The sequence below is a fragment of the Talpa europaea genome (assembly GCF_964194135.1).
Source record: "Talpa europaea genome assembly, chromosome: 4".
Classification (NCBI taxonomy): domain Eukaryota; kingdom Metazoa; phylum Chordata; class Mammalia; order Eulipotyphla; family Talpidae; genus Talpa; species Talpa europaea.
The window spans coordinates 104,914,217-104,930,082 of record NC_140070.1 but is presented as its reverse complement, the minus strand read 5'-3'; the positions used below and the strand labels follow the sequence as shown (position 1 = coordinate 104,930,082).

Genomic DNA, 15,866 nt, shown 5'->3' with positions numbered 1-15,866 from the left:
TTAAGAGGGAGAGTATTTTTAGAGTTGTAGAAGCACTTAATATTTTGTGTTGCAAAGAGAGAGACTATTTCTTGCAGAGAATATTTTCAACAAGCTGCTAATTCGTTGGGAAAACAGCATATTTAACTGAAGCAAGTTTAACACTACATGGTCAGCAAAAAAGAAAAAAAAAAGGAAAAGGAACCCCATGAGAGCAAGAGGTAGTTCTGCCTGTCATCTTGGTCAGTGTTGTGCAGTCTGGAGTGGGCAAGGAGGGCAGACGGGCATCTGCGGGCTGGCCTTGCTGCTTCTTGCAGTGCACACGCAGAATATACTCAGTGTGTAAAATGCTGGTTTTGATAAGATATGACCCAAATACAAGCCAATAACTTCATTTGGCCTCATTCTCCGAAGTACACCCTTCTAAGATACTTTTTAAATAGACATTTCAGAAAATTGCAATTTTTTTTGCAAACAGAATATACCTAAGTATCCAAAAGCCATCCATATCTGTTCAAAAAAACAGAACATATTAACACCCAAGCCCCTGTCATACCCCTTCCCATTACTGTCCCCCAAGGGTAACCACTGGTTTTGAATTTTTTTGAATTTGAATTTTACATAAATAGAATCTCACAGTAGATGGGCCTTTCGTGTTTGGTTTCTTTTCTGCCAGTGCTATGTTGATGAAACTCATCTATGTGTGGTATTGTCAGATCCACTCCTTTATGCTACTGTACTATGTGGACATACACAATTGTTTTAAAAAATCTTCTCTATTTTTCTGACAGGTTTTTGTTAGTTCTAGTTTCTAGCTGTTACAGAGTGTAGCTGTGAGGAATTTGTGCCTGTCTTGGCCAGTTTCCACTATCATCCAACAGTGTACAAAGGCCCCAGTTGCTCCATATTCTTTTCAACACTTATTTTCAGTCTTTAAATTTTTCTATTCTGATGATTCAGTTCACCTGATTTTTGTTTTACCCATTTTTGTTTTATGGTCCTAAGAACATAATCCACTCATAAGATGTTAATCTCTCATAATGTAGTTCCAAACTCAGGCATGTGGACCTCATCAGGTGGGGGTGGGTGTGCTGTGAATGATAGGGTGGATTGTGCGAGAAAGTGCCTGCTGACCTGACTTTAAAGGATGATAAGGAGCTAGCGAGGGGCAAAGAAGAGACAAGAGCCACTGAACAAGGAACTTTATCCCAGGCATGTGCAAAGGCTCTAAGTTTGAAGAGCACATGGCAAGATTTGAGGAGCTGCGTGTCTGAAGCTGAGGGTAGTGATAAGAGGTGACTCTTGAGAGGACAACATGGTCAGAGCATGAGCCCTTGAAGCAGATAGTAGCATCAATTGGCAGGTGAACCATTTTCAACTCTGAATTCAAGGAGGAAGACCTCAGGCCATGTCTAGCAAGATGGTCTGTGGGTGAGAGAGAGGGAAAGAGATAGAGGAGCAGCTAGCCAAACCACTGACTCTTACCTTAGCTTGAGACTTCTGACTTAGAAGAAGCCATGCAGCAGTTTGGAGAATCTAGGGAGAGCGTCTAGACTGTTGACCTCTGTTAAGAGGTTTTGGCTTAATCTTTTCTCTCTGTTTAGAGCATCCGGTCTAAGGTGGAGCTATCAGTCTGGGATCAGCCTGAGGATCTTAACCTCTTCTTCACTGCTACGTGCCAAGATGGTGTATCCTATCCTGGCCAGAGGAAGTGTGAGGGCCTGAAGATTGGGGACACGGTAAGTCCTCTTCCTCGTTTATGATGCCTGTTAGCATTGGTCATTATTCTTTGGTTTCTGATAAGGACCTTGAATGTCACAAAGTCAGTTTGTATTCTGTCTTCCAGCTCAGCGTGGGGTGGCTTTCCTACGCCTGCTCTGTGTTGTGTCTGTTAGGTGCCAGGTGCAGTTGTTTAGGAGCTCCCATGCTCCTGACCCTTAGTGCCTTGCCCGAAAGTTTCCCCAAGTTTTCACTGTGCCCTTGGTGTTTTAAACCAATATTATCTTCCCATGATAGAGATGAAATCAACTGGTAGAGCATGGGCAGGAGTCTGAGAGATCTGGCCTTCATACCTAGACCTCTTAGCATGTTCTGTGCTTTGGGATACATAATTTCTGAAAAGTTTTATGAATCAGACAAATAATGTGGGTTGTTGAGCACACACGTAGAAAGGGTTGTAGCAGAGTAATAAACATACTTTAAGAGTGTTGATAATGTCAACAGGAGGGAAGAGTTGACTGTTGTTCCAGATGTTTCTTGTCTGTTCATGGTTATGACTAGCTTGAGTTGAACTCATGGAAAAGCTATATCAAATACAGGGAGGTCACAGCAATGAAGAAAACACATTGTTTTATAAAGCAGATAAACCAAGACTTAGAAGAAATATTTTTCACTGCACAGAAGTAATCTCTTGTATTTGGTTCAGGACAGCAATAGGGCAGAGGGGACTTGTTTTAATGGTAACTTTTAAGAGAAGGATCTGGTAGGTTGTAATGGCTCAAAGGCTTAATGTGAATAAATACAGTTGCTTGAGAAAAAGGTCATGCCAGTTGAGGTTGAGTTAATGGAAGGCTTCTGAAATGCCAGCGATGATGGCTCCTCTCTCCTTTGTTTGGGTCAGACTGCATCTGGAGTTCTATGTTCAGTTTGTTTTTTTAATAAAAACAAGCAGCCCTCGTGATGAATTATCTAGAAACTAGGAAAGTCAAGGGAACTGTTTGTTGATAATAACTGTTTTTGTTAATGCCAGCATAAAGTTGGAGCTTCTTTTGGATGCATGAAAATAAAGCCAAGTTTTGCTGCCTTAACCAGAAAAGGGGAAATCACTATCAGAATATTGGGGTTGTTCATGGACCCAAAGGGGAAATACAGTTTGTCTCTGGAAGGACTGGAAAGCAAGTAAACAATGAGTTCTCTTTATGTTTTCCTCTTGTTCCCTGTGAGGAAGTTATTGTTATTCATGTTGACAGATGAGAAAAACTGAACCACAGAGTTTAACTACCTGAAGCTACACAAGCCAGTCAGTAGCAAAATGGAAGGTCAAAGCTAGGCTATTTGAGTCTAATTAGAGCAGCCTATTCTATTCCATCAGACCTACTTCCAAGGATCTCAGAGCAAAATATGATAATAAACAGGGTTCTCCACACAGGGCACAGTTTACTGAATGCCTTTTAGCACCTTGCCACATTTGGGTCACACACCCTGTGGCTCAGGTTGGGAATGGGGCCCTGCTCTCATTGCTGCTAGGGAGCCTGGGATTTGGGGGTATGATCAGCTAGCCAAGGTGACCCAGCTAATAAGCAGTGTACTCAAAACTCAAGCCAAGTTCATTTCACTCCAAATCAAGTGATCTCACTAGTCATTGTCTCCTTATCAAGGAGGGAATAATATGGTTGTCAATTTATGGGGATTTCTGATAAGCCCTGTGCCATGGTGGGGCCATTACTGCTACTTTCTCTGCTTCTTGAAGCAGCTGGTAAGGTAGACGTTACTCCCCATTGTATGTGAGAAAAACTGAGGCTCAAAGAAGGGCCAGAGAACTTTCCAGAAGTCCTGTGGTTAATGAGCTGCTAAAACCAGGAGACAAGCCTGAGATTAAAGCTGCCAAACTCCATGTTTTTCTTATACCTCCTGCCCTCTGGAACCAAAAGTATGAAAAAAACCCAAGGTGGGATTATTGCCACTAACTCATCAACACCCTTGTGGTTTTGTTCAGGGATACCTCAGAAAAATAGGAAAACATTGTCCAGAAACCAGAGAGATATTTTAAATGGCATTTTTTTTCCCACAAAAGTGAAAAACTCAAAAATGTTTTCATAGGGCTTACAGAGTCTTTGAAACCATAGAGAAAGAATGGTGCCCTCCCACCTCCTCCCCCTTGACAACCTAGGCAGGGGCCTCCCTCAGGGTGCTGGGGGCCATGGCCTGTCCACGTGGCAGGTCTCCATGCTGGTTCCTGCTGTCCTCTTGTCAAAGGGCCCAGTCACATGGCCCCTGGTCCCACTGCAAGGGCCGTGGACTTTTGTTCTCTGTGAATGAAGACAGGCTGGCACAGAGGGTGGCCACTTGCCTGTCATAGCTGGACATGATGCTCGCGCAAGGGCCACGCCAGGTCACGAAGGAGAGCTCTGAGAGCACTGGTGCCCATGCAGGCAGACCCAGCTACATAACTTAGAGGGCCTAGTGCAAAATGAAAATGTGGGGTCTTGTTCAAAAATTATTAAGAACTTAGTGTGGCAACAGCAGAGCCTTAGACCGAGCACAGAGCCCTTCTAAGTCTGAGTGTGGGCACAGGCATGTGTTATGGAGCCAGTCCTGGCTTGAAGAATTGAGGGAGCTTTCCTCCAGCTCCCTTTTTGCTGAAGGAGAGGCACTTCCAGCTGAGACCAATCTGCTTTTCTTAAGCCTGGGCCTGTCCCTTCTCTCAGGCTGAACTGTCTTCAAAGAGTTTACAGTTGGGCCTCGGCCAGCAGGCTTACTATTTCATATGTGGGTATTTCCCCTTTGACATTTGTCCCAAGGACAGATTGGGAGGAGGAAATAAACATGCAGATGAGCCAACTCTATGAAGGGTGACAAGTGCAGTGATAAAAATTGAGCTTGGTGCTAGGGAGTCCCAAGCAAGACGCCTGGAGGGGTGTTGTTTGAGCTGAGACTTGGAGCATGGGCAGTTTTCCAGACACAGGGAGGGCGGGGAGTCCCACTGGTGGTCTTAGCAGCAGAGGAGTTTTGAGGGTGTGAAAGAGCATCCTCTTTTGCAAGTGGGAAGCAGCCTTGGATAGTGAATAGGGGAGGAGAGGAGAGTGACTACAGCTGCGGCTGCAGAGGTGGGCTTCTGCCATGCCTTGTTGTGGGGCGCACGTGCCCAGCTAAGGTGCCTGATCACCCTTTAGCAGGTGGGTGTCCTTCATGCCGTGAGTTGGGAGGACTGCAGACAGATGTGGGAATGGTGAGGTGCGCAGTCAGGAGTGTAGAACCAGGACTCTTCTGGAGAAGAGAGAAGAGGAAAGCAGATGGTGCCATGGCATTGGGATCTCGGGAGTCTGTCCTGTGGACGTGGGGGAGCTTGGGACAGCTGGGTCCAAGTGGCATCTGGGCAGATCTCACCTCCCCATGTCTAAAACTTCCTGTGAATCAGGCGGCATGAGGGTGGGGTGGGCAGGCCTGTGGTCACTTCCAGCCAGAGGCTGTGGTTCTGTGGCTCCCCTGTGTTCTCTGCATCAAGATATCTGTCCATGATAAAGCAGGAGAGGTGGCAGGCGCGTGGTGCCAGGAAGTCCTTAGAGAGAAATATGCCTGAATAAACCGTAAAAGTCCCAAGTCCAGTGAGGTTCTCTTTTGGTAACTCCAGGTTTTTTCCCTAATTTTCCTCTCCTGGTTCCAACACCAACAAGGGCTGACTGAGTGGCCTGGCCACTGGGAGTTGGCTTTCTCATGAACTGGTTCGACAAATCAGTATGCAAGTGGCTGGCTGCGCGGGGGAGCACTCGGGCCAGTACAAAGGACCCAGTGAGCCCTGTCATGGACTTCCCACGGTGTCGCCCGCTCCCGTCCCCTCCTCTGGGGCTCTGTACCCCGTGCCCGTCCTCAGTGCTTTGTTCCATTGAGCTCCTAGTGGACTTGGCATCTACACAGCCCTGGGTTTGGTGGGTTTGGAGTGGGGGCTGGGCCACCCTTTTGAAAGGGTGGATCAGGCCAGCAGCCCTTGGGGGGACCAGGAGCATCCCAATGAGTTTAAATAACAACCTTGGGAGGGAGGGAAGGCTGCTATGTCCGTGACCTTCCTCTGAAATCTCAGAATTGGAGAACAGAAAGTCCCAGGAAGTGGGGAGCCCTCAGTGTCAGTTGGAGTCCATAGTAATTAGAGAAGAGGTACTCCTCCAGCTGATTTCCAACCTCCTCAGATTCCTTCCTGACCCCTCAGGGAAACGGAGTCTCTGAATGGAGGGGTGGGCAGGCAGATTTACATGCTCTTCCCAAGGAGCTTTTTATAATAGCTCTGTGCCCAGCAGGACCGGAGACTCAGCAGCTGAACTTGAGCTGCTCTCTGGTTACCAGGAGCCGACAGCTAGTACCTCCGTGAGTCCAGTCTTGGCTAGGAAGGATGTCCAGGATGGCCTGCAGGAAAGCCAGGTCCTTCTCACGCCCCCAGCCAGATAGCACAGGAGCTTTTCTAACTCCTGGGTGATCAGCTGCCAGCACTGATTCAGGGGTTCCCCTCACTTCCTTCTCCAGTCACTCCCCAGCGAACGCAGCATGTTTGCAAGAGTAGGGAGATTGAATTGTCTCTTGTTCCTTTATCCCTGGATGCAGGCTAGTTTTCCTGGGGGAAGGTTAGATGCACAGATGACACTTCCCAGTCTTCTCGTAATTAAATGCCTTTGGTTATTGGTTCACATTATGCTTTGTAGTTGTTCTGCTCTGACCCACAGGTGGCTTTGGGTCAGAAGCCCAGGAGCTTTTCACTAACAAGTCCAGGTGGTAGGAGTCTTGGGAAGTAGGAGCCTTGCAGATTGCTGCTTCTCTCTGAGCCTCAGAAAGGAGGGAAGAGCCCGTCACCTCTACATTCCTGATGGCCCCATGAGTGGGTGGGGCAGGTGTCACCCCCCCCCTTCCCATCTACAGGCCCAGGTCATCCCTAGCCCAGGACAGGAAGATCCTGTAGGGGCCCCCAGGCACCACCCTCTAGTGAGTCTGGCCAGTTCTGGACACTGGGCTTCTGCCTCATTCCTCCCTGCCAGGAGGTGATGCACGGGAGAGCACAGTCCCCTCTACCCTTACTGGCACTGAGCTCACCCATGCCACCAAGCCTGTTTTCACTCGAGTAGTAGGATGCCTCCTCCTGGGGCATGTAAATGAGGTGCTCATGCAGACACCCAGCAGAACACCTGGGTGTGAAGGCGCTCAGCACCTGTGGCTGTGAATGTCTGTAGTCAGTAGGCAGATTTCAGTCCTTACCTCCAGAGCTCATCTGCCCTCAGGCTTATACTTGATCTTGTCTTGACTTTGCTTTTATCAATCTCTCTCTTTCTCTGCTTCCCCCCCCCCCCCACTGCCCCATTCCTGCCCCATCCCAGCAGTCTCTCCTGGCTTGATTCTCCCAGTGTCCTCTGACCCTGGTCATCGGCCTCAGTTTACCTGTCCAGAGTTATTTCCTTTGACATCTCTTCACTGACACAGAGCTTCGGGGTCTGTTGTCAAGTTCCCTAGAGTTATGGCCTGCTGCCTCGCAGGACTCTTCAGGACCTAGAGGGAGGGTCTGTCTTGCTAAGTCTCACATGCCTTCACCCACCTTGGGGGTGTCTCTAGATGTCACAGACTCTGAGGAGGGGCCTTTTAGAATTGGTAAAGACCCCAAATCAATAGGGAGTTGTAGAAAATTTAGAAAAATCATTTTCAACATTCTCCAATAATATATATTATCCAAAGAGTGCTTAGTGAAGCAAGTTATTGATGACTTTTTAAAAGTCAGCTCTTTTTAAAGCAAATAATTAGCAACAGCTAGAAGTGGGTTCCTGACCCACTCTAAGCTTCAGAATGACATGAGGAACCCTGTGAAAAATAAAGACATCTGGGCCTGGATATCTGGAATCGGTGTCTGGAGCACCCCTTCCCCCCAACACCACCACCACCCAGGGCCCCGTCTCGTGTCTTCTTTTGTGTAGGGTGCACCACTGCTCAGGGTAGATGCCCTTTGGGACAGCATAGGTCAGGGGGTGCCAGCTACCTGCCTATGGGTGCCCACAATGCTGCTCTGAGGCCAGTGGGGGTGACTAACTTCATACGCTCCTCTGGCTCCTCTCTGGGAGGGAGGGGCAGGCGGGAGTCGGCCTCTGCTTCGGGAGAGTCCACCTGGCAGCCACCTGGCTTCCCTCTCGTTCTGATGGTGTGGGCGGCTGCAGGCATCTTTCCTGCACCGACATCTCCTATAGGTCCTTTCGCACTGTTTCCAAGGCAACCCATGAGAAGCTCAGGACTTAGAAACATTTCTTTACAAGCTTTTTTGAAAAGAAAAGGTCTGTCATGTGTGGCGCCCTGCAGCAGCCATCACCCTCAGGCCCGCTGTGAAACTGCAGCCACGAGGGCCTCTCTGAGCAGCTGGGCTGGGCTGGGCGAGGCTGCAGGTGTGTCTGAGCAGATGGGCTTCACCAGGGGAGGAAAGCTTCCGAGAGAGGCGGGCACTGGCCTGGGTCTGTGGACGCATGAGTTCAGGGAGCATTTGCAGTGCAGTGCCTGGCTCAGAGGACGGGCCCAGAAAATATCTGTTGCATGAATGACTTTCAAAATGGAAGTAGAGAGGGGAGGGTAGAAGTGAAAAGAAGGGAGAAAAAGAACTGTGGAAACTCAAGTGAGTCTTTATACCTTTTTGTGGCAGTGACTTCCTCAGGGTTGTGAGAACTGAGAGATGATGAGCATTAAAAAGACAAGCACAATGCCTGTCAGATGCTGGCATGCCTGAATATGTTCTTCTTTGCTAACATGAGGGAGCTGTGGATCCAAGGCCTCCTGGGCTGCCGCTGCATGGCTCTCCCTGTGTGTGAGGATCGGGAGGGATTTCGCTGCAGGTCCTTCATCGAGGACCTCTTGGGAGTTGTTCTTGGGCAGGGCCCCTGGATAATAGGGAGGCTAGTACAGACACCCCGAGGCCCTGGCTCACCGTGAGCATCCTGTTCCCTCTTCCTTCTGCCCAGGCATCCTTCGAGGTGTCGGTGGAGGCCCGGAACTGCCCAGGCAGACCCACGGAGCACATGTTCACCCTGCGGCCTGTGGGGTTCCGGGACAGCCTGGAGGTGGGGGTCACCTACAACTGCAAATGCAGCTGCAGCGCCAACCTGGAGCCAGATAGTGCCAGATGCAGTGGCAATGGGACTTATGTCTGCGGACTGTGTGAGTGCAACCCCAACCACCTGGGCTCCAAGTGCGAGTGTCAAGAAGGGGAGAACCAGAGCTTGTACCAGAACCTGTGCCGGGAGGCAGAGGGCAAGCCCCTGTGCAGTGGGCGAGGGGAGTGCAGCTGCAACCAGTGCTCCTGCTTCGAGAGTGAGTTTGGGAAGATCTACGGGACTTTCTGCGAGTGTGACAACTTTTCCTGTGCCAGGAACAAAGGAGTCCTCTGCTCAGGTAGGTGCCCCAGGGCAACCACTTTTGCTGTGGCCGAGGTCTCTTTAAGAGGAGCCCCCAAAGCATGTCTTTTACTTACTACCACAGTCCTAGGAGATAGAACCAAGCTTTACCCATCACCAGAAAACACTGCCCTGAGACATGTTTCTCAGAGTTGGAGGGGCCTGTGCGGGCCATCCAGGACCTGCCTGCACAGCTTTCCTGACAGGTCACTCTTCAGCCTCTTCTTGATCCCATCCTGGGACAGGGAGTGCCCTGGGACTGGTTGTGGGTATTCCCTTGTTAGATAGCACATTCATTTCCTATGGCAGCTCTAACAAATTACTACATACTTAGCATTTTTAAGCAACCCAAATTTATTCCATTATAGTTCTAAAAGTTAAAAGTCTGAAATGAAACTTCTTTGGATAAAATCTAGGTGTCAGCAAGACTGTATTCCATCTCGAAGCTCTAGGCGAGAATCCATTTCCTTGTCTTTTTTCAGCTTCTAGAAGCCATCTGCAGGTCCTTGGCTTGTAGCCCCTCCTCTATTGCGAAGCCAGTGGGGGAGCATCCTCAGATCTTTTTTTGACTCTGCTATCTGCTTTGTTGTCATCACACTTTTTCTGACATTCCTGCTTCTCTCTTAGAGTCTTGCAATTCCATTGGATCCACAAAGATAACCCAGGAGAACTTCCATCTCAAGATCCTTAGGTGACTCATATCTACAAGGTCTTCTTACCATGTATTCAAAGTAACACAGTCACAGGCGCTAAGGATTAGCCATGAACATTCTTGAAGGCCATCCCTGACATCCTGAGGATGGTTTAAAAGTTCCTTTTTCTATTGAACTGAAACTTGCTACTCAGTAACTTCCACCCAACTGTATGTTTCTCTCTTCTCTTTTATCCAGGCAGACACCCCAGTCTCTTCCTTCTCTGAGGACTCTATCATTCTGTTACATGTATGTCTCAGAACCAGGTGTGTTGTCATTCTCCACAACCCGGGCTAAGCCCAGAGTCCAGCTGAATGTTTGCCCCAGGATCTCGCGTTCCTTTAACGCACCCTCATAGTATGCTCACTTTTCCTTTTCTTTTCCGTTAAACAGTCACATCTTACTATTGAGCTTATTTTTATCTTTACTACCAAAATGTGCAGATTTAAGTTTTTTGAATGAACTATAACCAAGCCAAGTTTTTATTGTGTCGTGTTTGAGCACTTAATTTTCTTAAATCCAAGTGTAAGACTTGCCGTGGATTCCAGTTACATGACTAGCTGGGAGTTCGTATTCTGGGGGGTTGTAAAATAAGATGAGCTACTTTAAAATTATGTCTGAAAAGCGTCATTCTGTCCAATACCTCCAAATATAGTAAACAGAACAAGTTTGGGGAAGACTATTCTTTCTTCCACAAATTGTGTATTTTGCTTTCTAAGACCATTTCTTCCTTGAGAATGGTCTTCCCATTGGGAAATGTTGATTTGAAGGGTACTTAGTATATAGTCAGGAAGATGAAGCACATACATGTGAAACAAATCGGAACATAGACTTGTTCTGTCATGTGGAGGGTGACCACCCATATGGAGGATGACCATTGTGGAGGGTCAGCAGGTGGGGGCAGACCAATTCCAGGGGACAAGTGTGAGTTTAGTTGTGGGTAAGTGGGGTCAACATGTACAAACTTGGAACTGCTCCAGAAAGAGTGGGCATGAATGTCACTGAAGAGCAAGCTGGGGATGAGTTAGGATTTGATGCCCTAAACGTGAAAGGGATCTGCTCTTCCCTGTCACACTGGTAACAGTTTGGTGTCTATTGGCTGGTTCTGTCTGGGTTAGCAGACAAAACCAAGGTGAAATCCAGTAGCGCCACATGCTGTTCATGTCACTGGGGCAGTCATGAGGGTTAGAGAATGTGTGCAAAGCGAGTTGCCTGGTATGAGTGGGCTTGTTGAGCACTGGCTCCTTTATGAGTCGGCCATGCCCTCTGGGACCCCCAGCCGCTGCCAGTGTGCAGGAGGGCTCCTTTCCCTGTTAATCTCCAGGCTTTGCCCAGGAGTCCAGCACAGTGGATGGAGCACCCATTTCCTTAGCAGCCACCATCAGAGCGCTCCTGGAAGCCTGGCACCATCTGTAATTGACCTTCTGCAGAGTTTTGTTTTTTAAAGAAACATATCATCAAGCATTATCACAGGACTGTCCTTCCTTTCCCCTCAGGAACCAGAAATAATCCCTCATATATCTTCACCCCACAAGGCTGCTTGCATCCAGGTTGCCTGTGAGTAAGAGCTTCCAAATCAGACGGCATGTGCAAACTCTGCCTCCTGGGTTTGTTGATTTACTTTGCTAAGACGTTCAGTTTTCCTGTTCCCAAACTGGGCCAACAACTCTTGTTTCTGTGTAATTTTGAGAATTGAAAGGAAATGTGTAGATAAAGGACCTGGCGTGGAACTTGGCAGGAAGCGGCCCAGTGCCTGGTGGATGCCTCCCTTCCCCCTCCCAGAAGTCATAGTCTCTGAACACAGCACCGAGCCAGGAGGCACAGGATGTGACATGAGGTATGAGTGACTTCTGTAGGGAAATCTTGTCATTTTGAAATAGGAATCGCCCATAGCTGGGTGAATATGCAGTCTTTTTCTCCATCCCCAGAGCCCACAGTTCTGAGTAACCTTGCATTTCAGGATTCTGCCAGACTCGGTGTTCAGAAGCCCCTGGGTGCTCCTCCCTTGCTGCTCCCCTCCCTCTGCACCTTCCTGCTGTGGACAAATGGGAGGTTGGTGAAGCCCCTGAGGCTCCTAAATGCATGATGCCCCAAGTCACTAACTCCCCGATTGCTGAGGTGGCATACCTCTCACCTCCTCAACAAGTCATACACCTTGTTAAGGAAAATTTGAAAAGTACAGGCAAGTCGTTAGATGCATGTTCAGGGTGTGCTGTCTGCCGCTTGGTGGTGACCAGGATTAATTTGGACCCTCTGGCAAACCAGGCAAGGAGCTCTTGCACCCCCTCTTTCACGTGCATCCCTCCCAGAACTTCCCAGTCGAGAGAAAGACTCCAGATAAGTGGAGGATTAGTCTTAGTTCAAGAATAGTCAAAAGAGTAGAAAGAAATAAAATTAACTGCTCATAATTCCATCACTCATTCTTTGAGGTTAGTATCTTTCATTCTCAAATTTATTTTCTGAGTTACTGCGTGTGTGTTCATGACTATTCTGTGTCTTACCTTATTTTCGTATGTCTGTGTTCTAAGGAGCACTTGGAATTAAATTACTTTAATACAGTGCAACACTGATTAGGGCATTTTGACTCTTTCTGTTGTGCCCCATTAGCATCCTTCACCTCTTTACTTTAAAAGCCACAAGTAGTTGAAGTGTGAGGACGCCCAAGTCTACTTGGAGCAAATACCTTCTGGCATGAGGTCATTGTTGTGTTTGAAGGTTTAGGAAGGCCCAGGCAGGCCTGGATAGTGTGTTAACAAAGTCGTGCTTTTGCATTTGTGTTGTGGTCTGCACTTACTTTGTTGTCTTTTAAACACAACCACTTGTTCGGGAGGCAGCTGTGAATGGGTGGGTGACGAGTTCCAGCCCCCAGTTCTTTGGCACCCACGGTCAACTTGAGGCTTCTACTCTGGAATTGTGTGTGTCGGTTTGAGTTCTTGGATTCATGTTGCATTTGGAGTTTTTGTGGGAAAGAGCCTGTTTCTCAACAACCACTCTGGTCGTGAAGATGCTGACTCAGGCTCATGAGCAGCTGACTTCAGCGTTTTCTGTCTGGCTCACCACTTCCCTGCAGCCTGCCTGCAAGGGACTATGTGGTTGTGATCTGTCTTCACACAGGGCTGGGCTGAGCCAGGGCCGCAACTTGCAGGGATGTCCTAGAGAAACTTCTCTTTAGTCTTACCATGTACCAGAAGCTTGTAGTTCTTACTTATTCCCGCCTCGCCCTACCCCAACAAAAGGAACAGGACCAAGGGGGAAATGGAAGAGATTGCAGGTTTGTAATATGTTATATGCATCATCAAATTTAGTAGTAAAGCAAATAAGACTAAGGTCTAGGGGCATTTGAGCCACTTTGTTCCTCATTTGTGCCACATGCACGTTGCCTGTGCAGACAGGACCCGTGTGTTTCCCTCTGGTGTCTGGAAGCATCCTGAGCCAGAGAATGGTCCTGCCCATAAACTGCTCCTGTGTGTGCAAAGGGAGCTTCATGGGGCCACTGTGAGAGCTTTAGTCTTTTGAGTCTTGTAAAATGTTGACTTTTTGGGGTCCCTCTACTAATAGAAAATGAGAACTAGGGTATGGTCTGTTTGTTTTTAATGTAGTCAAGAGTTTGTTCTTTGTTGGTTTCGGTACCCAAACAGTGCATTTCCTGGGATTTCAGGTAAACCTGTTGAAATCAGTCCCAACCCTGACTCTCTGATGCTTTCAGCAGTCTCTGTACCTAAAATGGCTACACTGGGGTAGATTGGATAATTTGCTAGTACTCAGCATATTTCTTGAGTTTCATATATTTGGAAAATCTAAATCAAATAAGATACAGAATTTTGAACAGAACCCCTTTGGCCTGTGACTGCGATATTCCAGAAGTACATCCAGAAAGCTCTCTTATATTTCACTTCATCTAATAGAGTATTTGGCTTATCTCTCCATCTACCCATCTAACTGTCCACCAAGCCCTTAATGTGTGGTGGGCAATTAGATGTCAGGGGGCATCTGTAGTTCTCGCCCAAACACTAAAAAAAAAAAAGTGCAGAGTGAAACAAGTGGTGTAATTCCTATTTGGTCAGAACCAGGGTCCAAGCACAGGTTCTGGGTTTGGGCTGAGTTTCCAGAAGGCTTCATTCACATGGTTTTGCTGAAATTCTCCAGATAAAGTGACACTGACATTCAGGTCTAGTTCTAGACTTCTTGACTCTCAACAAATGAAGACTTCCTTTAGCAACAGATGTGTTTTAAGAAGTGCTTCTCACCATATTTATTCCATTTTTTTTTTTTTCCAGAAATGTAGTTTTCACACTCAGAGTCAGTAGCCTGGTGACTAACTACTCTGGGGCTAAGGTGGCAGTTTGACCTTCTGTCCCTGCATTATATACAGTTAGCGTATTTCATAAATGACTTGTTACAGGACCGTCTTGAATGTGGTTTCAATGACACAGAAATCCAAAAGTACCTTTTAAATGAATCAAGTTTTGACATTTTTAATTTCCTAGGAAGGGGCCTTTTGGTAGGAATGCTACCACTGTGTGCCTCAGGTGGGAGAACCTAGAAAGTTCTCCATGTTTCTTCATATATGTTAATCTCTGCTCAGTTTGCTTTGGTTGTCTGGATGCTATTTGCAAAAATATATATCTTGTATAGAAAGGACCCTTCTCTCCCAAAGGAATATCCTGTGTAACCATTTCCATCACCTAATTTGTATATAAATCCTAATCATGCATGGGACAGCAATGCCAAGAAGTCACGTTCCGCTTTCTGCAGTCACTGGTGGATGGGGTGCTCAGGGTATGGGGACTCCCAGAGGAGAATTTGTCCCAAAGCTACTCAACTCTCAACAACTATGATGGACCAGTACTTAAGGAAAGGCACTTCCATGGAGACTGTTTACTAGGCTGGTTGAGCGCCAGTGTGTGGTCTGCAGGGTTGCACCAGTGTCTGGAAAAGTTGCCAGAATTGTGTTGCTCGTGAGCATACAGATGTCTCCCCACGACCATGGGAACCCTGCAGGTCCTTTTGAAGCATCCTCCTGTAATGGGTAGAAAATGACCAGGTGAGGCAAAAACTGGATTCCCCACCTGGCCCTGACCTTTTCTATCTCTGTGGCCATGGTCTCTTCACTTACCCTCTGGGATCCCATTCTTCTTACCTATCAAATACACCAGAAGTTTGTTGTGAGCCCTGAACAGGACGGTGTCTGCAGAGGTCCCCGTGTGCTGCCTCTCATCAGGGGTGTAGAATAAATGTTACTCTCTGGTCTCCCCACCTCCTCCCCAGGAACGTTTCCTTCCAGGGATAGAAGCATCAGACACATTCATGGCATCCAAACAGGTTGGTTTCAGAAGTTCTCAATTTGATAGAAATCCTGTAAGAATTCCGTCTGCATCAAGTTCACCTTGAGAGCAAAAAGTTACCAACATTTCAGGCAGAGTCGTATGATAAAGCAGTGCTGCTTTCAGCCACGTGGTCCTGGTGAGCTGGGCTGCTCTTCTCTGGAGTCAGCCGGCCTCTTGCCGCTTGTGGTTGGAGAAAGCTCTTTGGAAAAACCAGAGCTTAGTGAGTATCTTAGACAACACAGCGATGGATATGGAAACCCTCTGAGGGTCGTTTTGATTTAGGTAGGTGGCTGCATTCACCTCCCTCAGCAAGAGTTCATTGAGTGCCCCTCAGTGCCAAGCATTCTTGGGTGCCAGGGCCAAAGGGTTGGAGTTACTCACAGTCTTGAATTTAATTTCCAAAGTTTTGTTGTCCCTGGAAAGCTGTGAGAGGGCTCTGTAACTGAGAGAGTTATTCTTTTGTTTCTTTTGTTTTGGTTTGGTTTTTGGTTTTCAAAATAGTTCTTCTTAAAGCTCTCTTGGTTCCATTTCTTGGGTGCTGAGATGTTGCTTTGAGTTTGTTCTTGATTTTGGAAACTGTGACTTAACTAATGATAGGTCTCTGCTGCTCCTTGTCTCTGGTGAGTGGGTGGGGTTGGATAAAGTGCTGTTTTCCTTTTGGGATGAATATCCATGGTGCGCAGAGCACTGACCTAAGAACCCCACCCAGACCCGAGTGCTCTCTGGCGTCTGTAAGTCACTGAGTA

The 15,866-nt window shown here is 47.5% G+C and overlaps 1 protein-coding gene across 3 annotated transcripts in view; it reads left to right on the top strand.

The window, feature by feature from the left end:
• Positions 1-15,866, top strand: part of ITGB5 (integrin subunit beta 5) — a gene marked incomplete at its 5' end in the record, with an annotated part of 105,370 nt that overhangs the window by 66,558 nt on the left and 22,946 nt on the right. For 2 of the 3 annotated variants that reach the window (XM_084231292.1, XM_084231291.1), the window contains 2 exons: positions 1,584-1,718; positions 8,670-9,099. In XM_084231292.1, coding sequence (XP_084087418.1) covers positions 1,584-1,718; positions 8,670-9,099 — 565 coding nt within the window. The remainder of the gene's footprint in view (positions 1-1,583; positions 1,719-8,669; positions 9,100-15,866) is intronic. The other variant, XM_084231293.1, reaches the window with a different exon arrangement.